The sequence below is a fragment of the Centropristis striata genome, chromosome 20, assembly GCF_030273125.1.
Source record: "Centropristis striata isolate RG_2023a ecotype Rhode Island chromosome 20, C.striata_1.0, whole genome shotgun sequence".
Classification (NCBI taxonomy): Eukaryota; Metazoa; Chordata; class Actinopteri; order Perciformes; family Serranidae; genus Centropristis; species Centropristis striata.
This window is the reverse complement of record NC_081536.1, coordinates 7201994-7228764: the sequence shown is the minus strand read 5'-3', so window position 1 is coordinate 7228764 and position 26771 is coordinate 7201994. Positions and strand designations below refer to the sequence as shown.

Here is a 26771-nt window from a genome sequence, read left to right as displayed (position 1 = left end):
CAGGATGTAATCATATTTCTTCAAATATTTATATATATTTATATATGTATAATATACTCATCACTTGGTTTGTCCATACATACATAAACACACGCACATACTGTATTTACAAACAGAAAAAGAACATAAAACATGTCCTTTTAGAACTTTAGTCCATGATGCTAAACTGCAAAACCAGCCCAGAGAAGTCAATGTAATGACACATTTTCAGCGACTCATGACAGTGATCTTAAATTATGCATAGCTTAAGTTATCAACAGAAAATTATACTTCCTTGTTTGACAGAAAGCACACAAACATCACCCGTTATCATGTTTTCATCTGCCACTTTCTCAAAAAATACAATCTCACGTATGGATGGTTGAGAGAAAAGAAAATATTGTGGTTCTCATACACTTCTTTACATTTGCAAGCTTGAAACACAGTAAACAAACACAGTAACATCATCTCTTGTACAGGCCTGATGCTGCACACAAAAAGGGTCCAGGTGGGCTGAGAAGGAAAAAAAATCAAGCTAACAACACAAAAGGAATGACGTCATGATATTAGAAATATTCCCTTTCTTGTAAACAAGTCAAACACCAAGTGTGAAATTTAAGACATTATTTTTCATCACAGAAGGCTCGCTGCAGTCAACACAAAGGCAAAAACACTTTTTTCACAGCTGTGTTAAAACAAACTTCTGGTTTCTCCCCATTATATGAAACATGACAGAAATGACCTATTGCATGTCTGATATTGCTTTCTGGATTATATTTTATTATTATTATTATTAGTGGAGTTAAATCAAAGCTCTAGTTCATGTTAAGACCACAGATGATTGGCTCTTCTTGAATTAAATGGTAGCTGTTAAAAAAAGTGCTTTGACTACCATTTCACACATATTAACAGACAAACGGAAAGTGCCGGAGGTTAAATGGGAATGTAAAGAATAGCTGCACGGATCCAGAGGTGGGTTAAAAAAAAGATGGGTTGATTGTTTCCCAGAATGATCGGTGTAGTGTGTAAGACTCTGACATAAGCTGTAAACCTCATCAGTGCAGGAAAGTCAAACTGCTGGACATGACGCTCTTCACCACGCCCTTCCACCTTTCTGTAATACTGCACAGGTGCTAAGCATGCCTCAGGAGACTCCTCTCTGCTTCTTCTCCTGCTTCAGGCATTTGTTAATTGCTTTCTCTAAATTTCAGCAAACTATATTAAGTAGTGAAAAGGTTTTAGTGCATTTGAGCGGCTAACAGTTTAAGTCAGTAAAACACAAGAGAAGGAAAAGAAGGAAAGATGAGCCTCCGTGGTGCTTCTAATAAATAAATGAATATCAACATTTCTCAACAGGTACAACCAAGGCAGGCCTTGAGAAAGGAGTCTCATGACAGTAAATGTCACATCCACATACATACAGTCAAGGTCAGCATCATTCTAGCATGCAAAAGTAGGACAGAACAACAGGCAACACAAGGAACAATTCATCCCACCGTCCCCCCATCCCTCGACTGAGCTCAGATACAAAGTGATGCAGGGCCGTGACACCAGTGTTCAGACTTGAGTGGAGCAGACAGCCCAGCAGAGCGGCGTCTCACTCCCACAGAGCGGGACGTCTCCCGGTGACAGACGAGAGGAGGGGCTCCCTCCCCTCTGAGCTGCTGCAGCGTCAGCAGGACGACGCTCGCCGAGCTCCGGCAGCAATCTGTCAGACGACGCGCTGCGGGAGATCCGAGCTCCGCCGAGGTGAGAGACGGAGGGGTCTTCACACTTTGGGTCCGGCTTCGGCCAGACCATAGCAGCTTACCAGGAAACGGCAAAAATCAACATCAGGCAAAGGTCTTCTGCACAACAAAAACTCAACAGCAAGAAACAAAAATAATAACAGACTTAACAAACCAAACACACTCTCAGAAATGCATTTTGTATAAAGTGTCTGTTGCAGCCTCGGCCAAATATCCATCCATCCATCCCCGACATTCCACTTCAGTATGTTTATAAATATATATTTATATACATTTAATACTATTTTCATAACCATTTCTGGATGCTGGGAGCGGCTGTGGTAGTTTGCTCAGCTGGGGATGGCTTTAGTTCAGAGTAAGGGAAGATTCAGGGAGGTTGAGGCCATGCTGACATGTCCTTCTCCCTGTCAGTGCAGAGAGGAGGAGGAGGAGGAGGAGGAGGAGGAGGAGGAGGAGGAGGAGGAGGAGGAGGGGAAAGAGAGGTGGGGTGTCTCCTCTTGCTGAGAACTGGACAGTAGTAAACGTTAGACAAACAGTCAGCCTGCGGCGTAGCTGCTCAGGAAGGAGTAGAACATGGGCAGCTTCATGCGCTGCTGGTCCCGCCGACACCACGCCATCACTGTTCCCTCGCTGTTGGCTGTGTAGAGGTGGTGGCCGTCACACGAGTATGTCAGGCTGTGGCACGCAGGAAAGGACATTATCATCAGTATAACCCCCAGAATGACACACATATTTAAAATGAAAAGCAAAGAATAACAGTGCAGATAATATACCTGATGATAGGTTTGCTCGACTTGGAAAAGGTGATCTCTCTCACTGGTTTTAAATCCCATGTGCTCCACAACCTAGACATAAAAACAACAGTGTGAATTTAGTGTAATTTAGTGTCTTTAGAGGAAAGGAAGTGTATATATATACACACTGTATATATATATATATATATATATATATATATATATACTGTATATTATATATATATATATATATATATATATATATATATATATATATATTTAAATATATATTTTATATTATATATATATATATTTAAGAATTTCCTGTTCACCTGACAACGCCGTTCTCCAGGCCCCCGGCGATGACGTTGACGGACACGCCCTCCGGCTGGTTGGAGAACGCCACGGAGCAGATGATCTCTCTGCAGTGGACGTGACCGATGAGGTCACCGTTCACCGTCCACAGACGCAGGTCGCTGCCTCCGCCCACTGCATACACACAGTCATGTTGTCATATACTCACCAATCAATCAACATTGTGTCAGTTAAGGCAGGGCCATATGGTCTAAAAAGAAATCTTGGATTTGTCCTGATTTTTTTCTGAACATTAAACTAGAAAAAAATAAAGAAATGATTCAAATCCTTTTTGTTTTTATTGTAACATTAAAGCTCTCAGACTGAGGAGACTGTGCCATGCTGCCATGTTGGTATTATACCAGTGTTGGAAGAATACCATGAACTATGGGAGCTTTGGGAACAACTTACTCACCAAAGTAAAAGAGAAAATTGATTTTTAAACTAGTAAAGTGATACTGAGAGGACACAGAGCAGAGCGGTCTTCACCTGAGTCACAAACTGTTGCGATGTCACCAGTGGTCTCGCTGGCGGACACTGCAGTCACCGGGCTTTTGTGGCCTGTGAGACTTTGGACATAACAGAGCCTGAAGAGAAACAGAGCATCATTTTACTTTAGATTTGTGACAAATGTCACACACACAGACACACACACACAGACACAGACACACACACAGACACACACAGACACACAGACACACACACACCACACACACACGTCTTTAAAGCAACTACAAGGAGTTTTGAACTGGTAATGAAACAGTCTCTGTTTAATACTGATAGCAAATTATATATGGTTAGATTTGTCTTTGGGGATCTTATTTTTAATGTTATATTTTGTATTTATGGCAAGACAAATAAATTGACCAAAGAACAAAAAAAGGTGAAAAGGACTGTGATAGAGCACGGCCCAAAACATCTTGGACGCTCATTTAACAGAGGGAAAGAATTGTTGGATTTGAAAGGATTCAAAACTGACCATGCAATATGTTTAATATTTTATTTATAAAATATATTGTGAAGTAAGGTTTTACATCAATATATAAATTTATGCTGGTCAGCATTGTCAGATTACAGTTAATAATCTCACATAGCCACAAATAAATACACTACTTCATCACCACGCATCCATTAAACAGCGGTGTTTATAGAAAAATAGTAATAAAATGAAATCTTCTTTCACTTGCTTTAATAACAAATGCACACGCTTCCAGATTGAGATATTCACGACACAAGGCGACGATGCTAATGGGAACACTACTGTCCAAAGTCAACACAAACTGAAAGTTCCTTGTAATTGTTTTAAAACATTTTTTTCCCATATTTCACACAAGCTGACCTGTTGAGGTCCCACAGGATGCAGGTTCCGTCTGTGCTGACGCTGATGAGGATGCTGTAGGGTTTGCAGACAAACAGGCTGGTGACTTCCCCTGTGTGTCCGTACAGGTGAACCTGAGATTCCACCTCCATCTCTGACGGCTGTGGAGAGACGCATAGAGACGTTATAAAGAGGATGCACAGATTTGAATCGTTGCATGTGACTCATGTTAACACGGATGATTTCAGTTTCCTAAAAAACTCCATTAATGAATCTCCAACAGGATTTTCTGAACAGCACAAATCAGTTGCTGCTGAAACACTCTTCAGAGACACAGAAAACAGGAAATCTAGTTGCCTATTGGTGGGGACCGATGAAAGTCTGAAAGCCTCTCTGATGACTGAACTCCCAGACCTCTAATCCCACTTGTAGGCTCGGTGGAAATGTGTTTCAAGGGCAACTGTGATGTGACTAATGAAGCTGAGCGTTAGAGCACGGTGAGGCGGTCTAAAGAGGGGTAGGGGAGGGGGGAGAGGAGGGGAGGGGAGGGGGGGTAATGGGAGTTGGGTGGGTGGATTGGGTGTTGATGTGGAGGCGGAAGGTTAGAGGGGGACGTCGCCATGGAAACCCACCGTGGTGCTGGTGAAGCGGTTGCTGTAGGCGGTGATGACTCCACACTTGCTGCCTGTAAATAGCTGGCAGCCATCAGGCACCCAGGCGCAGCTGGTCACCTGGAGGAGAGCGAGACAGACGGTTGGACGGAGGAAACGAGAAACCTGACAGCTAATTGGTCGGTCCTCACTCTGGAGTTGTGTAACACTGACTGAAGACCAGAAATTCAGGTTCTCTGTTCTCTGTTCGGCTCATGTTTACCTGGTGAAGTTGAGAACACTGGATGAAGTTGATTGGTGGTTCGCTCTGCTTGCTCTTCAGTCTCAATATGTTGTCCGCGTAGCCCCAGCTCAAGATGGCCGACCACTGGATGTCTGTGCTGTGCATGCTCCGAACGCCTACAGAGAACATAAAGTTAATGGAGTCAGCAGGACGTTGTGCAAACCGTCCTGCTATGCGAGTGACTGGTGGGCTTCCTACCCTGCTCCTTGCTGTAAATCATCATGAGGCAGAACTTGCGGGACAGCCCGCAGATGGCTCGTGTCGGCAGAGCCAGCAGGGATCCGAACCTCTCCCCGTGCGGCTGGCTGAAACAAACCACTGGGTCCGGAGCGGAGGGTGAGCCCACATACTCACCCCACTTCAGACCTTTGATCCATGGCAGTGGGCTCTGTGGGGGAGGAAGAGGAAATTGCAGGTGAGCAGCAGATCATTTCACGGACGATGTATTAAGTCATTCCTCAGCGCGCAGCGGGCTGTCAGAGGCACCACGGAGCAGATTACCGGGCAGACTATTTCCTTGGCCTGTTCTCGGGTTTCTCTGAAGGCCAGCTGAACCAGGGCGCTCATGGCTGCCGGCAGCTCCCCCTCCATCATAAGTTTGGGGCCGGCCCTGCTGACATGAGAGGCGTTGAAGAGCTGCCTGGGCGTCTGTCCGTACGTCTTGATCATCGTCTCCAGAGCCCGTCGCTGCACCGGGTCTTCTACAGCCGAAACGTCCATGCCAAAATAGGTCTGTAAAATTAAACCAAAGCTGTTGTTAGCAAAAGACAACTCTCCCACTAGCTTCTATCAAAGGTGAAACAGGCGGCTGCTTACAGCTGGGTGGAAGACGTTGATGGCGTGGACGGCTGCTTTGCCCTTCTGCTTGAGCCCAAACACGAGGTCGATCCACTGGCACAGCGTCTGGGAGACCTGGTCCGACTCCAGTGCTTGCCGGTGGATCAGGATGAACAGACGTGGATCGTTTCGGGCCCAGGGCGGCAAATTCACATGATTCACCCTCTCACCATTTTGACGAACGCCAAAATCAAAACCTGTGGAGGCAATTTTTTTTTACATTTTTGTCAAGGGTGGAGTTTTTTTGGTGTGGATGTTATTTTAAAAGTTTAACCTCAGCTCCTATTAATAAGTCTATAATTAACTTAGACATACAGACACTCAGACCCTTAAGGACAAAAATGAAACCCATTAAAACCATAATTTTTAATCCCACAGCCATTACAGCATAAATGAATGGATCCTATTATATCAGGCTTTCAATCTGAACTAGTTTTCATTATTTTGCCCCAGATTGGGAGATTTTTTCACGTTTGCCTTATGGGGCGAATACATGCCATTTTTCTGGTTTCCACTAAAGTTATTGGTGTTGTACTATAGAATAGCAGTTTTTGATGCAATGAATAAAAAAATCAATGTTGCTGCTAATCATCGACATCTCCCAGACTATGAAAAAAATCCCCCCAAACAGAAAATAATTACAGACTGGCATTGGTTAAAAATGTAACTAAATGAATGTGGAAATAATATTCATAGTCATATATAATATCTTTTGAAAAAAAATAAGAAAATTGACTTTTTGTCCTCTAAGTGTAAAAATGCACTAAAATCAATGTTGTTGCTTATCATATATGGATATACAGTCATAAAAAAAAATAATAGACCCTTGTTTTCTTCAATTTCTTATTCGTTTTAATGCCTGGTACAACTAAAGGTACATTCGTTTGGACAAATAGCTGCTATCTAGCAATTTTCCATGGTTTTCTTGATAATGATTTTGGTTATTATCAAGAAAACCATGGAAAATAGCTAGATATCAGCTCTTAAATTAAACTCTTATGAACTATTTTTTGTATTATATTTGTCTAAACGAATGTACCTTTAGGTGTACCAGATATGATGTTGGTTAAAATACTAAACTCAGTGAAAGTGGAAAATAATATTAACATCAGAGCAACTTTTTTAAAGGGATGCATCAGGGTTAATACATAAGATATGAATAATGTATACTGGCATAAATGACAGGTAAACAGATTAAAGGTATAAAATGAGTGAAAAATAATCACCTTCTCTGTTGACCAGGAATTCTGGGAGGTAGAAAAACTCTGGGATGAGCTCTTTCACGTCCGTCATGGACTCGTAGGAGGACAGGCGCCACGTGGTGTTCATGGAGTGAAACGTCCGGTCCGGGATATCAAAGCTCTGGTCTGATTAAGGCCAAAGACAATCTAATTACAGATTCGACTCGCCGATTGAAAAGATCCCCTTTCATGACCTTAGACACCACGCTTGCTGAATACATTTACGATCGCATAAAGAGATGCCTCGGAGGATCAGAGACTTGATGAATGAAAAAATAATTAACAAGAAAGGAAGAAATAGATAAGAGAAGGGGAAGGGCGAGGAGTTGATCAGAGAGAAGTACAAAGATGAAGTAACCTTTCATGGCTACGGCAGCATGCTGCTCAGTCAGATCTGACATCAGGATGTTCCAACATTTCACAACTAAAAAGCTTCGGCATTACCCAAGATGGAGCCAGTAATATGGACCGGTTGCACTTGGTGCAACAAAAATAATCTGCTGTTAGAGAGCCCTGGCTAACATTTCTGTATGTGAGACGTGTATATTGTGTGCTGTGAAACTTAGATGAGATTTGTTAGTGCAATTTATTCTGTGGTGTTGAGATTGGGGCGTTAGGTAAGTTGGGTACCATACATTGCATCACGTAGGTAATTTCTGTTAGATGCACTAGTATTATTAGCCCCTTTCATAGTGCGGCCCCGCAAATATCCCACTATATTGCAAGAAAGTTCTGTGCGGGCTTTTCACCTTAGGGCGTTCATAATGATCCCGCGAAGGCGTGATATTCATATTCTCTGTGCACAGTTAGCTCAGTTTGTTTACGATCAGATCAGCAGCGGACACTTTGTGTACAGTTAGCAAGACGGTTTGTTTACAATAAGCGGCGGCCGCAGTTGTTGTGCAGCTGAACTGTGATTCGTTGACTGTCGGAGCAGTTGACTCCTGCAATTTTTTGTTGTTGTGTTGCTGTCCTCTTTATTATTTTTAAGAGGGGACGTAACACAGTATAGATACGATAAAAGACAATGTAGCTGGAGACTTTTTTCTAATTTTCTTCCTTAAAAACTCAACATGTGACTTGCCCTGGTATGCGAGGAACATCTTGGTGAAAGGAGGCATTCGGACCAGGAAGTGCAGCACAGTGCCACTGTTGGAGTAGTGCGAGCCGTAATGGTAAGGCTGGACAGGAGGCATAGGGTCGTCCTCACGAATGCCCTTCTTGTACTCCTCCTCAAGGTACTGCAAAACAAAAACATGCATGTTTTTTTACAGGATGAGCCAATAAACTCAAGACACACATGCTCAAATGTATTTCAGTGGCCTTACCCTGTAATTATCCACGTAGCGATCTTCTTTCTCTTTTGACTGGACAGCAATCGGTTTTATTAAATTCCTGCATGACCGAAATGGAAGCAAATCAGTAATGACCAGAGATGTTCAGCTGTGTCTAATACAAGTGGTTCTATTATAAATGATCCTCATGTCCTGGAAATGCTGCAGCTCACTAATAAATGAAAGTACTTCAGAACCTTCAAAGCAATGTCGTGGAGTCAAAAGTACAATATTTGTCTTTTAAATGTAGTGGAGTAAAACTAACATGTTTCTAATACTCAAGTTAAGCACAGATACTTAAAAAAACTTACTTAAGTGCAGTACTGCAGTAAGTAAATGTACTTTGTTGCTGTCCTTCCTTGTAACTTAGTATCTCAAAATGAGAAACTTTCTCATAACAATGAATTGGTGTCTTTTGAGAAATTTTCTCATTAAAATGACTAACAGGATCTTTATTTTTCCATCACATGGCTAAGTTTTCATCTACTTTTTTTCTTTTCTTTTACGGGCAGTAATGGTCTACTACAGTAATGAGCATCTACTAAGAATACTTGAGAGCTTTTATTTATTTCACTATTTATTTATATCACTGACAGAGAAGGCACATGAACGAATCATTTTCACAGGGCTTCAGAAGAATATCTCTAACTTATCAATATCTGCTTTTCTAGTTAAATTGCTCAAATGTCTGACCTGTAGATGTTTGGATCCTGCAGGTCGATCGTCTCACTGGTGTAATCTCGCAGGATGAAGGGGAACACCGGGTACTGCATGAGGTCGTTGAAGGAGCGGCCTGCGTGCTTGTTGAGGTGTGTGAGGTACTCGAAGTTCGAGATCTGACCCGAGCCCCACAGCTGAGTGAGCGCTGTGATGTTTCCGTGCTCCAGCAGGTTGGGCAGGTCAGAGGTCAGGATGTTGTGGTAGACATCGTCACGGAACTGAGGCAAAAGATGGACAAGAGAACCATGAGGTTTTTTTTTCATCTCTTGTGTCAGGGCTGAAGTGAGACACGGAAGAAGTAGTAACCCACAGATGTGAGGTAAAGAGACATGTTTGTTTCCTGTCATGTTTCTACTGTCGACTACCAATAACAAACACATGAAATGCATTGAAACATAGAGGTTATGCTTACAAACAGCAGGGTTTGGAGCTAAATGCTAATGTCAGGATGCTAGCATGCAGATATTAAGGAGGTATAATGTTCACGATGTTCATCATCTTAGTTTAGCATGTAAGCATGCTAACATTCCTTCAAGTACAGTCATGGAAAACAATATTATTCCGCTATTGTTTTCTTTAATATATTGTTAATTGTAATGCCTGGTACAACTAAAGGTACAGTTGATATAATGATAACAACAAAAATAGCTCATAAGAGTTTAATTTAAGAGCTGATATCTAGCCATTTTCCATGGTTTTCTTGATAATAACCAAAATCATCATCAAGAAAACCATGGAAAATGGCTAAATATCAGCTCTTAAATTAAACTCTTATGAGCTATTTTTGTCGCTATCATTATATTTGTCCAAACAAACGTACCTTTAGTTGTACCAGGCATTAAAATGAAAAGAAATTGAAAAAAACAAGGCTGGTCAAATATTTTTTTCAATAACTGGCACTAAACAAAGTAAAGCTGAGGCTGATGGTAAAGTGGTTAGTTTTGCAGGCATTTGAAGATACACCAACGTATTTGACATCTATTCATTATAACAGCTTCCTCTGTAAATTAAATTTGTAAATGTAAATCATTTATAATTATTATTAATTTAAATTTGCCTTTTGCATTATCTTATTTTATTAGATATTTTTTTATAAGCTGTACTTGTACAAGTCTAACTTCTGCTACTATTATGTTTATTATTGTTTTTATTTTTAATTTTCACCATACTAAGAGAAGCTTTTGATTGTAAAATGTAATAGTTCCTTAGTACAATAACAATAAAAGTATTCTTCATTAAAATGTTGATTGAATTATGGTGCTAGTTGCAAAGTCAGAGGATCAACAACAGACTACAATTTACCTAGAGGGGGAAGTGAATGTGTATACCACATTTCATGAGAATACATCCAACACCAAGACATATCAGTCTAAACTTGAAGTCCATGCACAGGGAAAAATCTTTTGCCTGCTTGTCTAGAAAAGGTTTTTGTGAGTCCACAGCAAATCTGAGGAAGACGGATGATCTGTTTGCCCTCCATATGCTGCACAGTTCTGTACTCCCTTTGATACCTCTACATTGGAAATACCAGCAGCAAACCTCAGACTAACATAAAAGTTGGTTGTCCAACAACATTGTTACACTTTTTCAGCATTTCACTGAAAGAATTGTAAAATAAAAACAATGTTTTCCCTGTAGAGTCTGATGGTACTGTAGCTTATCATCAGGATTGATCCCCGGCACTAAATATTATAGAGCTCTGCCGGTATCGAGAGCAGAATACCAAAAAGGCAATTCAACGATTAATTCTCTCTGAAAATATTTTCAAGCTGCATGGTTTTGTCTATTCATATTCCTTCATCCTGTCATTTACATCAAAGCCCATCCTGTGTAGCCACATTTTTTATACATTTAAATGAATCATGGACTGAATTTTTCTCTTGTGATCTGCTGGGTAGTCTAGTTATGGATGATACCCAACTCACTCTCCAAAAATAAAAGAAAACAAACACACAAAAATAGGGATGGGAGTTTAGAAGAAACCCGCCAACTCGAGCATATACACTCATGGAAAAAAATATTAGATCACCCCTGTTTTCTTCAATTTGTTGTTCATTTTATTGCCTGGTACAACTAAAGGTACATTTGTTTGGGCAAATATAATGATAACAACAATAATAGCTGAAAAGAGTTTAATTTAAGAGCTGATTTCTAGCCATTTTCCATGGTTTTCAGACATTAAACTGAACAAGAAATTGAAGAAAACAATGGTCTTATATTTTTTTCCATGACTGTATAACGTTAACGATCAATTAATTGCTAAATCGCTATGTTTTTTATACATACTCCAGTATATATAAAAGCATGCATACATGGGCAAAATAATAAATATACATACAGTACTATGCAAAAGCCTGTTTTGATAACCGACGCTTTTATTTTGAAAGGACAAAAAGAAACTTCCTGACGATTGTAAAACTACTCAAGTGAGGTGATACTGTAAAGATAACGTCAAGGAGTTCAATGTTTTATGTTTTAGCACTATGAAGAGACACATGGTTAGTTTTCACAATAATCTTGCATATTTAAGTATATTTTGTGTTTAAATAAGTTTTGGATCAAATTAAACCTAGTAATTCATGCTAGCAAGGTTTGATACAGTAAGCTTGTTTTGCTCAAATGTATACTACTGCAAACTGTAGCTTTATCCAACTTAATTCTTGGCTCATTGGCTAATTGACGTACAGCCGCAGAACTGAACGCTCGGCTTTGTGTCAGTTCAGTGAGTACTGATACACAGTCATAGATAAAATTAAAATTTAAAAAATACACAGATCGATTAAAAATTCCATGTGATCGACCAAATTCTTAACGACCATTAATTGATCATCGTTTAATTATTCCCATCCCTACACAAAAACAACTACTGTATGCCATTAATGGGTAATTTCCTGAACTTTCCAGTCACAACACAGCTTTCTACAATTTTATTCCAAGTCTCTAAGGCTTTAGCCTCACCTTGGTGTTGTCAAAGGCTAACAGCAGCGTCCTGCCGTTGGTGAGGAAGATCTCCACAGCGTTGTCTCTTAGCTGCCACCAGCGCTTGTGCACCTCCTTGATCTCCTCGTATGTCCAGGAGAAAGAGGGTGCCTCCGTCTCCCCATGAAGGCTCTGTCCAAACACATGAACACACATGCCGTTGAGTCCGAACTCATATAACCCTCTTCAGAAGATTAATCCTCAACAGTTCTTTGGCTTTACCTGGCTGTCATGAGCATCAGCAGCGTTGTCCTCCACAAAGTACATCCCAGACTTTCCTGTGAGACAACACAGGGCGAGTGAGATTTGGTGTACAAAGAACAAGACAAACAAAAGCTTCCTACGCTGAATAAGTAACAAACAATATCCTCTAGTGCCTCAGACGGAGCACGTTACTCTGTTTGACCGGCTGACTGTATTATGCATGGAGCAGCTGTGAGAGATGGTCAGTGTCTTACCCAGAAGTAGCTCCCCTGCTGTCTCTCTGGAGGGGGCCACGCTGATGCACCGTCTGGTGAACCTGAGGACAAAGAGACGTTTCTCATACAAGAAATACACCATCTGAATAAAGCATGGACACCTCTCAGCGTAGCACGAGTTGATGAGACATTTATTTGCCTTCTTTAGATCACCCTGTCTCCCTGAGAGGAATATGATGTATTCTAAAGAGTTACGGGCAGGCAGAGTGACAGAGGGAGAGAAATTATACCTGATGGGCTCACTGGTGGCTTTGTCTTTGACGGTGGAGGAGAACGAGGAGTGGGTCTTATCCTCAAACAGGAAGGACAATGGTGGCTTCACTGTGTCTAAACATAAATACGGAGGTCAGATTGAGAACGCTGAAGGAGACAAACACATTAGTGCTAGACAGAATTTTACCACCGTGCTACGTGTGAAAGGTTTTCTTCACCTTCAGACTTGCGCCTGTCTTTGAGCAGGTATTTGTTAGGAATGGTAAGGTAGCATCTCTGCAGCCGCCGTCGCTCTCGGTTCGGGCCTTCTGTCGGGTCCAGCTGCCAGGACGTTGGGTAGGATGTTGGATCATACCAAACCGCCCTGAAACAGACCATTACAGCCTTTTCAAACACTTTTTCTACTTATATCAGTACAAAAGACACTTCACTGCAGAGCCACAGCTGCAACTGAAGACACCAAGGTCATGTCCTCAATATTGTTTTATGTAGTTGGGGAGATAAACATCCTGGGAAGTAGTTTAAATTCTACAATTTCAGATAAGTGAGTTTTTTAAAGCCTTCAGATTCAGCCAAAATCATTAAAGTCACCCTCTAGACACATTTTAAAGTATAAAAAAATACTTCACATGTATAGTAGTGTTCAATATAATAGCAGTCCAATGTGACTAACCAGATTAATCCAGGTTTTTAGTATATTTTTTATTGCTACATGGCAAACAAGGTACCAGTAGGTGCAGTAGATTCTCAGAAAACCAACAAGTCCCAGCATTCATGATATGCATGCTCTTAAGGCTGTGCAATTGGGCAATTAATTGAAAGGGGTGTGTTCAAAAACATAGCAGTGTGGCATTCAATCAGTGAGGTCATCAATTTTGTGAAAAACCAGGTGTGAATCAGGTGGCCTCTATTTAAGGATGAAGCCAGCACTTGTTGAACATGCATTTCTCTTTAAAAGCCTGAGGAAAATGGGTCCTTCAAGACATTGTTCAGAAGAACAAAGTGCTTTGATTAAAAAGTTGATTGGAGAGGGGAAAACTTATCAAGAGGTGCAAACAATTATAGGCTGTTCAGCTAAGATGATCTCTAATGCTTTAAAATGGAGAGCAAAACCAGATTATTATTGAGAACTCTGGCCTCCCCTCCTCCCACCACAGATTTTTGCTCTAGGGTGACAGATGAAAGAGCAACGCACATTGAGAGCCATACATGAGATTCAGAGATTCAGCCATACATGATTGATACATCAATGATACAGTGTTTTTTTCCGGTCTGACAAGGTTTTGGGTTCCAGCTTATGTATATTAGCAACTATATTTTGAAGTTGTGATGTACTAAACCTGTTTGAATCTCAGATTTTAAGGAAGTGCACAGACATCTCCCCCTTCAATAGAAGAATGTGAAAGCACCTCTCTTTGCACAGATACAAGTGAATATAGTCAAGGTCAGATATTTTAGGGGATATAAACATAAGAAAAACACTTTTTTCGAGTGGAGGGGATCTTTTAGTTTCAATGTTTCTGGCCAGAGAAATACATTAAAATAATTTGGATGAAGCATTTCTTCACCATGACAATATTTAAGAAAAGGGAAAGGATTTTATACAGAATTTAGGCTTCAAGGATGCAAATGTCGGCCAGTTGGTCGACTAATTTGACTGAAATGTCTTAACAACTATTGGTTGGATGGCCAGACATCATCACGTCCTCTTCTGAAACAACTTTAGTCATCTCTTAATTTTTCATGTAGAGTCCAGTGCTAGGTTCCTATTGGGTAGAGATTTTTAACACCTTATCACAAATCACTGGGGAAAACATAGTTCCCAATCCACTTAGTGTTTTATTTGGTGTTTCAGCCTCTCCTCTAGCCTCCCCTATGAAAGATATTCTGGCATTTACTACTGTTCTTGCAAGAACACTCATTCTGCAAAAAAAAAAACAGGTTTTCTTTACGAGGGTCTTCAAACACATTTGGGAAACTGGGGGCCTTTTTTTCAGTTAGTTGAGAAGCTAAGTTTTGTTTTTTATCCTATTTTTATTTATTTATTTATTTATTTATTTTTACTACTGACTGGTCTTGCATGTGTGTTGTTGTGTACTTGATTATCTTTCAATGTATGCATACATTGTGTCACAAAATTGTTTCACTTTAACTGTTTTCAGTTTTGTTATCTGTATGGTCTTACATGTTGTGTCTTTTGTTGAGAAAAGCAATAAAAAAAGTTGGGGGGAAAAAAAAAATTCATGTATTGCTGCCAGCATGTCAAGAGCTTTGTGTCATTTAGCAAAAGTCAGAATACCAACATGCAAAACTAAGATGGTGAACATGCTTAACATTGTACCTGATAAACATCAGCATTTTAATGCCACATGTGTATATATTAGCATGAGTTGCTACAGTCTTGTCCTGGATACGGCCTCACTGGATACGGATGTACAAATGTAAAGACCAAAAACTTTTTGCTTTACAAACTGTCTCTTTATAAGTATTTATTTGCTGTGTATGTCTGAGAGAATATCTAATTGTATCACATTAAAATGTCATTTTCTCGTTTATTTGGAAGAAAATGAGCAGAAAACAATCACCATTAGAATAACAATCATCATTACAGTCATAATTTTATTATTGCACCATGTTCCAATATTGAGTATGTCCCTGTGAGAGATAAATGTCGATGCCTACCGGTCATGCGTGAGTTGCTGCACCAGCTCCTGCCAGTGTCGGCTGGCGCTGAGGTCGGTCTTATAGAGTCCCCTGATGTGCTGGATGACTTTCTTTCTCTCCATGCCTTGTCGCAGAGACACATTCTGAGTGATATCAGCTGCAATCTTTGAAATGTCCTTGGACTTTCCATCCAGCCTCTGGATAAGACTGCAGAGAAACAAGAAAGAATGAGTGAACACAAGAGTGAAACAAAGACATAATTCTTCCCAATATTTTCTTGTGCTGAACATCAAGCTCAGATCAGGAAAAACAGCCTCCACTTACTTCCTCTGAGTGTTGGCCATTTTCTTTTCCCACGCCACTTTGCTTGTTTTCTCTTCTGCTTCATACTTGAATTTTTCCTAGATGAATAAAATTACGGGTAAACAAGACACATTAGCTTTATTTTCCAGCTAAAAAGAAAGCCGACAGGCCGCATTATGATCGACCAGGATGTTCCACCTGAATAAAAGATGATATGTCATATAACTGCCAAACAAGCAAACTGAGTTTGACTAAAAAGGCTCAGAAACTGTTCCTTCCCTTTAACAACGACCGTTTGTCTTGGCAGGACTTACCTCTTTTATGGCCTTGGGCAGGTCTAGTTTGTGTGGAGCGTTGGGTGGGATGCAGCGATGGCCACAAAGCTTGAGGGAGGTCATGAAAACACCCACAGCGTTCTGCTCCTCTTTGGTGAGGCTTTCCTTGTGATCGTGCAGCATCTCGTACAGGTACAGCGACAACTTGGGTCCATGCTGAGTAAAAAGGAGAGAAAGAACAAGTGAGAAACAAAGCAAAGATTCCCTTTTTTTGTTTGCGTTTGAAGGAAGTTGCACTCAGCGATGGAGAGAAAACAAGTCTTATCCGACTAGTTGACCCTCAGTAAAGCCTGAGAGGAGGATGGGTGAAAGACTCCCGTGGTGATGCAAGGGGGATGCTGAACAGCGTGAAAACATCTATCAGAGTTATTTTTGAGCCAATGTGTGACAGCTCCTGGAAAACTTGTCTGTGGGAGTGAAAATGACAGGCAAAGCTAATATACTGAGCACTCAATCACACTTTCCCCTGAAACAACCACTGTGTCTGCGCTGGGTCAGTGAAAATGACCAGAAATATATCATTTTGGGATCTAATACATGGAACCGAAGAGAAAGGTGACAAATAGATTTAAATGATGCATTTCCTTCAAACTCACTTCTAGCCCGGGGCTGAGGCTCTCCTTGAGGATGTCCAGATGTCTGGGATCAAACACAAACTCCAGCGACTCCTTCCTGTCGGACAGGGGAAGCGCAGGGCTGAGCGTGTGCACAAGAAGGCGCCCGATTTGGATCCGAAATGTGTCCCGACACGACCATAGGATCCTTCGCCACTGCTGATGTGGTGCTCCTCCTCGACCCGTGCTGCCCTGTGAGATCACAACCATGAACACAAGGTCTCACAATATAGCAACAAGCTCTTTACAGCTTTAAAAAAAAAGTGTCTCAGCGTCGTCATACCAGGCTGATTTTAATCCCGTCCATCATGAGTTTCAGGACGTCTTTCTGGAAGCTTTTTTTGCTCGCGGGTGGCAGAGTGAAGGGAGTGGGAGAGTGTGGGACAGAGGCGGAGCCAGGCTCATCCTGTGCTTGATCACCTGGCTCTGGGGTGAAAAGTTGTTGGTCCGGAGAGTCGGGAATATTCAGCAGGTCAAATAAGTCCTCACTCACATCTGAAATGAGAGACACATTCAAAAAGAACCAGGATTAGACACAAAATTAAGTTCATGGAAGGTAAAGGGAAAAAAATATGGAAGCCTATTTCCGACAATATAATGGCAAAAAAAAATCTGTTAGTCATTATAATAAGAAATCATCTCAAAATAATGAGTTAGAATTGCAAAATAAGGACTCTGTTATTAAAAATAATGGCTTAATATCTCAAAAATAATGACTTAGTTTATCATTATAATGTCTTACAGGATCCTTCTTTATCACCACATTGGCAGAAATGGGCTTCCATAGAAAATAGAGAAGATTAGAATAGATGAGCGGGAGAAGCTTTTACCATGGTAAATGAGTCTGTTGACAGCAAGAACCACAAGCCTCTGCAGCCGTTGGACGAACTCAGTCTCACTGGCACGGATGGGGTTTTCCTGGCTCATCCTTCTTTGCATCATCTGGTTGAGCTCATCGCTGGCTACGGAGCGCATCCGCATCAGAAGAGAGTCGGTCTGGGCCAGAGAGAACCGGCGTCGGCCTACGAGCACAATATGGGTATGTGCTTAGTCGTGAGAAAACAAATCGGGCGCATGCGACGGTACAGGAATTGTAAGTATAAGCACACATTGTTTATTCCTTTAAAGTTCAGAGTAAGGTTATGCAAATTCCCTCATAAATCAGTGATCACAGAGAAGATTATAAAGATTCACTAATCAAAGTGCCATCTGTGCTAAAATGCTTTAACGCTGATTTTGTTAAGCATTCAAACATGCACACACAAAAGGCACCAGTAGCACACAAGGGTACTGGGCAGATTAACCCCCGAGGTGAGTGCAGGGGAAAGGGTGAGTTCACTGCAAAAACGGGAGACATGCTCCGTGACAGGGAGGATGTTCTCCGCGTTGGACCGCGGTCCGAGCTACCTGCGTCACAGTGGAGCATGTAGGATGGAGCTCCGGAGGGGGAGGAGGGGAGGGGGGAGTCCTGGGACAGGAAGCTGAAGGGAGGGGAGAGGGGGATCTGGCCATAGGAGCAGTAGTGCTGTCTGGGGATGCGGGGGATAATGGAGTCTTTCATGGCAATGGAACCTTCAGATCGGGACGAGGAGAGGATCAATAAACAGACAGGTGAGTGAGAACACATGGTGGTCAATTCTACCTCGACACTCAGAAATACTCCACACCAGGTTGCTACTGTTGCATCAGTTTGAAATACTGACCCGGGATGCTCTTGCGCTTCTGATACATGGCGTGATGTGGGGAGCTCGGTGCATTAATAGAGCTGCTGAGCTTCTGAGGTTCCTGATTGGCTGTCGTCTTTATGAACTCAATCGCAGACTGAAGGACACGGAACTGCAAAGCCACAGCCATCTCTGCAAAAAGCAGTGGAGACAATAAAGTTTGTCACGTTAGAAGTAAAACTAACGTCCTTCATGAGTGACTTACAATAAGTTCTCATGCAAGAATCAGATGCATCTGCAGAAACACAAAGATAAAGTATAAGCAACATTTCTTGAAACACTTTGCAGATATGGACATATTTATTGTCAGACTCTCTTTTTGATGAGTCAGTCTTCCTGATTTTGGGGTTGCTTTACAGTGTAGGCAGGTGTTGCCAATGCTGGAAAAGCAACTTTTTCAGCAGAATTTTCTACTATGAAAACAAGCTTAACCATCTGAAAACAGCCTAGAGAAGGTGCAGCAATCATGTTTTCTCTCAGACCAGTTGAATTAAAATATGCCCAGAGGTTGTTGTTTTGGTTGGAAATTTTGCCCAATGACACACACACAAACTGCCTGCCCCAGCTTTACATTTTTAAAAAATCATGGATAACATGTTTTTCAATTAAACTTGCCCAAAAACTGAGGAGGAAAGGCCTTACATAGCAGTTTGGAGTAGTTCATTATGCTAATGAGCAAATCTTACAAACCTGCACCTTCTCACAAACTGGTAACATTCATCAAAGTGACCCAATGAGGGCAGTAATACAGTCGACTATGATTACCAAAATGACAAACAACCAAAATCAAAGGGTACCATATACAGAGCCATGATGCCTTTGTTATGTTTCTGTGATCACAAAATGATTATATCACATAAAAATATAGCAAAGAAATGAGCGCTAATGGGAAAGAGATGGAAGAGATACGTTTCAGAGAGCAAATTTAAGGGAAAAATGAGAGAAAAGTACTTAGTGGGAAGATGGAGATGCAAGATATTTCTCAAATTATATTCTTTCTCAAATGAGTTTCCACCGTGCAGCCGTAGATAATGAAGTGACGGCGCAGTTTCTTTCTGCAGCAGAGCTCGGCAGCTTGATATCATTCAGAACTGCAGAGCATAGTAGATGACAAGACTAATGTATTTTGCATGTGTATTGAATTTTAGAACTCCATCCCTCACCCTGTGTGCGACGCATCTTGCTGGTCTGCATGAAACCCAGCAAGGTAATGAGGTCTTCAATGATGCGAAAGTACTGGGACCCTGAAGAGCTGCAGGAGTGGATTGTCACAGCTACTAACAGCTGCTGGATGTCACACACCAGGAGCTTGTAGTCGTTCAGGGGAATGCTGCAGAGGGGAGGACAAGAAAAGAAAGAAATATGAAGCACAGGAAGTGAGACTACCACTCTGGCATGTGCCAGATCAACGAACAGCCAGAGGATTAATGATTCAATTCATGACTCAAAGGTTCAAGACAAAACCTATGAACCATGGAGGTGTTTGAATGAATCGTCCTCGTGTTTTGGCAGCCGTACCCATTCTCCATGCCATTGAGGGTGGAGAGGGTGTTAAAGAGCACGTAGAGCAGCCCGTGGTCCAGCAGGATGTCTGCCAGCTTCGGGCAGGCGTTGAGGAGCTGCAGCAGCATACACAGGATGTTGTGCACCAAGGAGTTCTCATACAGGGAGTTTTCAATGAGACCCAACACTGGGATGATACAGCGCTTTCTGAAGGGTGAGATATTCTCCATCTCCTCCAGGTCCAGACTGGAAAGAAATACAGAAAAGAAAAATATTACAATGTGAACAAAAGTGGTGCATCAAACACATGTATTCATACAGTAGAGAATCTAATTATGCTTTTATAAGATAAAACACTGAGCCTATGGCGCATAAGACATTAATGCTTGATAAGTGTACTATGCCTGGACTTACTCTTCCTCCAGGCCCACCGGCCGTCCGAACAGCATCTCCAGGAAGCATTCGAGTAGCCCCTGGCTACCTTGGTGGATGTACAGCTGATTGGCTAGCAGTGAGAAGCCGTGGTTCTTCAGAAACTTCTCCTTCTGCTCCTTGAGGGCTCTGCTGAAATATGCATCCAGCAGCTAGAAGAGAGAATAATATGAGGCAAAACAAGGTTACTCTTAACACTGGCAATATAAGATTTACTTTGCTATCAAGCTGGTACTGATTAGAGTCTGAACGATTTATCGTTTAAATCTTTATCGGCTCATATTGGCTTATCACAGACATATCAGTATCTATCAGTAATGGCGCATATGTTTTCTGATATGAAAACCTTTTTTTACAGAACATATAATGCAGAAAATAATGCTTAGGGTGATTTAGAAATGGTGTCCTATAGCTATTTATTTATTTTTATTTAAATGGTCATTAATTGATTGATACAAAACATACACTGATGTTTGTTTAGTCATTTTTTAATTAGTCTTTATTTTCTCCAGGTTTATTTCTGGAATTGGTAGAAAATCTATTACATTCTTTATAAATTGTATAGTATGTATAATAATGCTAAATTTTACTTGATTAAGTCATTTGTTGAAGAAAGCAACATTCTGAGTACCTTTGCAGTCTTCTAAATCAATGCACAATCCACATAGAAAATATCTGTTTTAATTCAAGCTCAAAAAGGAATTTTATCGTCCACCATATCTCTAATCAATGCTACTTTTGTGTCGAAAATCCCTTATCTGGAGGCACAGGGGATAGACACAGACAATCACTGGTTTAGTTTGCTATACTTGCGTTCATGCTGAGAGCTAGATGAGCAGATTGACACAACTCTCATGTCTGTATGATAAATACTGCCAGCATTAGCTTAGCTTAAAATGAAGACTGGAAACTGATGCAAACTGCTAGCCTGGCAAATACATTTGTCACATTATGAATCCCCCAGCATCATCAGTGCAGTTAAGTGAGACTCCTGGTGCTGAATCAGATCAACCTGCTTCCCAGTATTTGAGACTCATCAAAGAGGATACTGTACCGACCTTCATGACGCCTTGCTGGATGAGAGGTGACGAGTGGTTGACCAGGACAATGAGGGCCTCTGGCTGGATGAGCTTGTCCATCACTTCCTCCAGCATCAGGTCAGGCAACAGCAGCAAGATGCCCCTCAGAAGATCATAGAGTCCACAGCAGATCAGCACCAGGCAGTCCTCAGTGCTGGACCTGAAAAACAAAGCGTAGACTTCAGTGCTGAGTTACAATTTCCTCTATCAGTGCTTAAAAAATAATGAGCAGTAAATACTAATATAATTTTACTTTATATAAATAGGATGGGACTTCATTTACAATATTTACTGAGATTAGTCTCTTGGTGTTGTGGTGTATTGTGAATGCAACTATGCAAAGAGAGTCTGACTATTCAAATGAGGTATTTTCATAATCAGCACTGTTGGAACTGAGAAAGCTATAAGATCGTGAATGACTTGGCACTGGACAATTTTATGTTAAAAAAAACGCTGCACGTAGCAAGTTCTATAGCAATTTGTTTCGAAAACTTGGAGTGAATATTTTGCACCCCCAGTGCAATAAAACTGGCATGAGTCAGAACTGAAGCCATTTGTCAATGCACACATACCAACTTGTTGTTCTCATCAGTAAAGAGACATTGTTGAATTTATTTTCATTAACACTGCCAGAATAGTTAAAGCAAGAACATAAAACAAATTTCTGCTATAAATTTGGATTTAAGCCTTTAAAAAAAAAAAAAAAGAAAACTTCAATCTTTTCTGCACAGCTTGAAATTCATCAACAAATCAATTCAGATGACAGCCCACATTGTGCCTAATAAAAAAGACAAAAGGTGACTATGGTGAGAAAACAGGATTACAAGGAATAAATCTTTTTTAAATTCCCTATCATCTTAAGTCAGCAGCTGGCTGGCAGGTAAAAATAAACTGAAAGTGTCACTGCAGTACAAATCACTTTAAAAGTTGGCTAAGTATTATTACCATAACCAAAAGCTGTTTTTAGATTATGCAAATCCCTTTCCAGCTCTTCTTTATCAAGCAGAGAGGTCGAGGCATTTATCTTTTTTAGAGTTATGTACTAGAACAAAACCCACATGGAAATGTAATTAGATGACATATGTTAAAAGAGGCTCTCAGTGGTTTGCCGTGGCCTTAATTAAAGGGGAAACTTTACCAATTTTCAACTGTCTTTTTATCATTGCAGCGTGTGTAGTACATGCAGATGAACAGTGTTTGGCTTCTCTCCATGTTGCCAGTTACCTTGCACAGCAGCTGGATGCTTGTGATATCACAAGATCATTCAAGAATTGTGATCACACAATAATCCATCTTGTCAAGTTTTAAGTAATGCGTCTGTGTCAATCTGCATCCCTCGAGGAGCTACTGGCAGCTCCGGGCCGGGTTTAGGTGTGTGTTACTACAGGAAGAGGTGACTGTTGGCAGCTTTGAAAGAGATTAGCATCTATGTTACACTAGCATCAGCTCAAAACTGGAGAGCATTTCTTCACTGAAAGAAGAGCAAAGAAGCACTGAAGGCTTTCTTGATGTAAAAAATATGTTTTTGATCTGTTCATTGATCTAATTGGTTGAAGTTAGCCCATGATAGACAGTAATAGACATCTAATCACCTGCTTAGTCATTTTTGAAAGTGCTTGCCCTTTAACAAACCACGTCCAGTGATGGAAAGATGATTCTGTATCACAAACAATCTGTATAATACACCATCTGGCACGTGCCATGTTGCCAGCACCCTGCAGCTCTCTGCTCATTTACAGGCCCAAAGTACGCCGGATGATGCAAAACTTTTGCTGGCAGGTGAGCGGGGGGAGCTCTGGATGCTGGCAGCATGGACGGAGAACTGGGCATCCCTTTAATTAGTAATATAATTAGTAATGATGTTGAGCATTCACTAAGAACATCCTGGCAGTAATTTCTTGAGATACAGTAATACTGTATGTGACTGTTGCCTTGGCAGCATACCTGTCATTGGACTCAGTCTTGCTGTGCGCCCTCTCGTAGCCAGGAGAGTAGGTGTAGCTCTCCCAGTCTTCTGGCATCGAGCCTCGGTCAGCTGAACTGGGCCAGCGGCCGATTGCCAACGAGCCGTTTGGAGCTGGGAAGGCCAGGCCCAGACTGGCCAGGTTGCTGTGGCTCCTCTGGAAGGACTGGATGCCTTTCAGGCTGTCAGGGCGTCTCGGCGCCTCGTCACTGGCCCAGTCGAACCTGTCCTCAGACTCCGCCACCCCGACGCTGCCCTCTGCTAAGCTGTCCACCTCTGCTGCTTCGTCCCGCTCCTCCTCCACGCTGATGGAAGGCGTGCGCAGGGCTCCTCCCTCACCTATGTCCTTAGACTCACAGATTGTCTTGGCGGATTCACAGCTGCTCAGGAGCTGCTCGTCCCCTCCGCCCTTCTTTAGCGTCTCTGTGCTGCCAAGAGCCTGCTGCGTGGCGAGGGAGATGCCGTCACCTTCACCCGCCTCATTGGAGCTACCGTGTCCCAGCCGAGGTGTCAGCAGAGGGGAGGAATACGGAGATGGAGCCAGACTGGGTGGGCGTAACGACTGATCATCACCTCCGTGTTCAGGAGAAGGAGCGCGGAGATGGCCTGGAACACAAAATTATTCAGCACCTATAAAGTATTATAACTGAAGGCTGCAAGGACCTGATTTGTATGCAGACACACTGTACAACACTTGCAGTGCAAATTGTAATACTGATTAGACTTATGTAACATGATGTGGCACAGCAAAATGGTGGCTGTTCATTGACAAAATTTTAACCTTTATTTTAACGGTCAGTGTATAAAATGCCACTAGTTTTCTCACAGTATCACAACGTATTGCTGCAAGTATCACAGCCAAATGTATTTCATTTATATGGCCCTTGCCTGAAGTCATAAAGTGCTTTCAAAGAAATAATAAAACATAAAAAGCAAGGTTATGATGACAAAAGAGGCCCATAATTGTAAAACTTAGCAGAACAATAAAATCTCAGATAAAATGGATAAAACGGCATTATTAGAAAGAAATATAAGACATATAAAAGAGAAGGGCCCTGTTAAATCTTTTTACAGCAAAAAGAGCAGGGAGATTGGAGGGAGTTTCACAAACACATAATGACCTAATGCCCATGCATCTGCTTTTCCTAGAAGTAACGATGTTTACATTAAGCACTTAAAATAAAACTCTGGTGACTTGCATTAATCACAGAGAGAAAATAAGGCTGATACAGCTCAAAACATGTTTCACAAACTGTCTTTGTTGGAAGCACACACTCATAAAAGCAAAGCTGATCTTTCTATTTATAATATCACTCACAAAGCAACAAAGTGAAGGTTTGCAATAAATCATCTTCACTGTGTTGGATGCCTCGGAGTGCTCTGAGGTCAGTGTATTATAGTTGAAACAGCCGTACCTTCATGTGGAGCGTCAGTGAAGACGGTCGGGGAGAGCGACACCACGGAGCTGCAGGCGGACTTCCCTCCACTGTTGGAGTGTCTCAGATACATAATGGACTGCACTTTCTCCTGGTACAGCTTCCCATCTGACACACAAGAAAATTCAAAAGTGCATTAAATTAATGGCTTTCTGATACAGACGTGCTGCTGCTTTCTCCTGCACTACTTCCTCACTAGGGATGGGCGTTTGAAAGAAACCTGCCAACTCGATTATCTATAAAGTTAACGATCAATTAATCGATTAATTGCTTACATACATGCACAAAACAAAAGATATATATACGGTACTATGCAAAAGCCTGTTTTGATAAAGAACGCTTTTATTTTGAAAGGACGAAAAGAGACTTGCTCCTGTCGAGCATAAAACTAAGATTATACTGTAAAGATAACGTCAAGGAGTTCAATGTTTTATGTTTTAGCCCCTGAAGAGGCATGAGGTTAGTTTTCACAGTAATCTTGCATATTTAAATGTGTTTTGTGTTTAAATAAGTTTTGGATAAATTTAAAACTAGAGATTCATGCTAGCAAGGTTTGATACAGTAAGCTAGTTTTGCTCAAATGAATACTCTTGTATCTCTGTGTGTTTTATAACTGTAATTGCAACTTTCACTTTGCAAACTGTAGCTTTATCCAACTTAATTCTCAGCTCATTGGCTTATTCACATACGGCCGGATAACTGAATGTACGGCCGTGTTTCAGTTCAGTGATACTGATACGCAGTCAGAGATAAAATTAAAATGAAAAAATACACAGATCGATTAAAAATTCCATGTGATCAACCAAATTCCTAACGACCATTAAACGATCAAAGATTAATTATTCCCATTCCTCTTCCTCACCTATGTGCAGAGAGAAGTAAAAGCTGGATGGAGTGTGGCAGACGTAGGTGTTGGTAGGTGGGTGAACAGCTAGCAGGAAGTTGTAGATCAGTTTAAGCAGGTCCATGTCCGGCGGAGACCCGAGTACCTCCTGGATGATTTTGACGAATGACAGACAGACTTCCTGCGGGATGGCAGTCAGATGCTCGTCCCGATGCTCCTTAACACAAACATAATGCAGTCAGTCACTGAAGGGATAGCGGGTGTTACTACAGCAGCTTTATGACTGTGACCTACCTGTAACACCTGGCAGGTGAGCAGGAAACGGTGCACCACCTCGGCTTTGAGGAACTGACGGATGTTGAAGACCTGATGAGGGTGGTGCACCCTAATGAGGATCTCTAAGGCAGCAAGCAGCGTTTCCCACACTCCACACTGACAGAAACAACACAAACCATTACTCCTCAACAAAGTCAAAGTAAGTGAGTAAAACAGTGCAGAATGCAGAAAATATTGAGGTCTTTTTGAAATGAAACTAACTTTAAAGTTACAGCTTCCACTTGGTTTAACAATTTATTTTTGGCCCATCCTGACTGCATGATTAGCAGTCCATTAGTGTTTCCTCCATCAACTTTCGGGTTGTCAGGACATAAAATCTAGGTGAAAGATTGTTTAAACCAATTTATTCCTTTTCCTAGGTATATTTTTGAAACCACTGGGAGTTGCTCCTGAGGTGCATAAATTTATTACCAGCTCATTATTAGATGATGATGCTTTGAGCTTTCTTCTCCTCATCAGGAATGGATGTTAATAAATTAAAAGACCTTGGGAAACTGCAAATGTGCAGATTCAGGAAAGCTGTTCAGCATTTTCTCTTTTCTTTTTCTGTACCTTCAGGTCTGACATGAAAACAACAAAATATCACAACTTGAACAAAAGATATTTTAAAGTTAAGCTCATCTACAGCAACATTTCTAGTCTTTATCCTTACTTCACAGTTGACTAAAATTAAGAAGGAAAAGAAAATGTCCTTCACCATCGTATTTG

The 26771-nt window shown here is 41.3% G+C and overlaps 1 protein-coding gene across 1 annotated transcript in view; it reads right to left on the bottom strand.

The window, feature by feature from the left end:
* Positions 1 to 421: 421 nt before the first annotated feature.
* The window catches only part of lyst (lysosomal trafficking regulator), a 77767-nt gene continuing 51417 nt past the window's right edge, over positions 422 to 26771 (bottom strand). The window contains exons 21-54 of the mRNA XM_059359164.1: positions 26022 to 26159; positions 25746 to 25944; positions 24863 to 24991; positions 23429 to 24053; positions 21464 to 21644; positions 20388 to 20557; positions 19989 to 20219; positions 19634 to 19800; positions 18450 to 18602; positions 17577 to 17768; positions 17030 to 17241; positions 16729 to 16938; positions 16112 to 16288; positions 15819 to 15895; positions 15513 to 15701; positions 13049 to 13194; positions 12848 to 12944; positions 12597 to 12658; positions 12361 to 12416; positions 12118 to 12270; positions 9133 to 9377; positions 8434 to 8500; positions 8190 to 8346; positions 7091 to 7231; positions 5844 to 6061; positions 5529 to 5759; positions 5226 to 5415; positions 5007 to 5143; positions 4766 to 4864; positions 4155 to 4294; positions 3305 to 3402; positions 2794 to 2950; positions 2501 to 2572; positions 422 to 2402 (exon numbers count right to left, since the gene is read on the bottom strand). Coding sequence (XP_059215147.1) covers positions 2264 to 2402; positions 2501 to 2572; positions 2794 to 2950; positions 3305 to 3402; positions 4155 to 4294; positions 4766 to 4864; positions 5007 to 5143; positions 5226 to 5415; positions 5529 to 5759; positions 5844 to 6061; positions 7091 to 7231; positions 8190 to 8346; positions 8434 to 8500; positions 9133 to 9377; positions 12118 to 12270; positions 12361 to 12416; positions 12597 to 12658; positions 12848 to 12944; positions 13049 to 13194; positions 15513 to 15701; positions 15819 to 15895; positions 16112 to 16288; positions 16729 to 16938; positions 17030 to 17241; positions 17577 to 17768; positions 18450 to 18602; positions 19634 to 19800; positions 19989 to 20219; positions 20388 to 20557; positions 21464 to 21644; positions 23429 to 24053; positions 24863 to 24991; positions 25746 to 25944; positions 26022 to 26159 — 5655 coding nt within the window. The 3' untranslated portion in view covers positions 422 to 2263. The remainder of the gene's footprint in view (positions 2403 to 2500; positions 2573 to 2793; positions 2951 to 3304; positions 3403 to 4154; positions 4295 to 4765; positions 4865 to 5006; positions 5144 to 5225; positions 5416 to 5528; positions 5760 to 5843; positions 6062 to 7090; positions 7232 to 8189; positions 8347 to 8433; positions 8501 to 9132; positions 9378 to 12117; positions 12271 to 12360; positions 12417 to 12596; positions 12659 to 12847; positions 12945 to 13048; positions 13195 to 15512; positions 15702 to 15818; positions 15896 to 16111; positions 16289 to 16728; positions 16939 to 17029; positions 17242 to 17576; positions 17769 to 18449; positions 18603 to 19633; positions 19801 to 19988; positions 20220 to 20387; positions 20558 to 21463; positions 21645 to 23428; positions 24054 to 24862; positions 24992 to 25745; positions 25945 to 26021; positions 26160 to 26771) is intronic.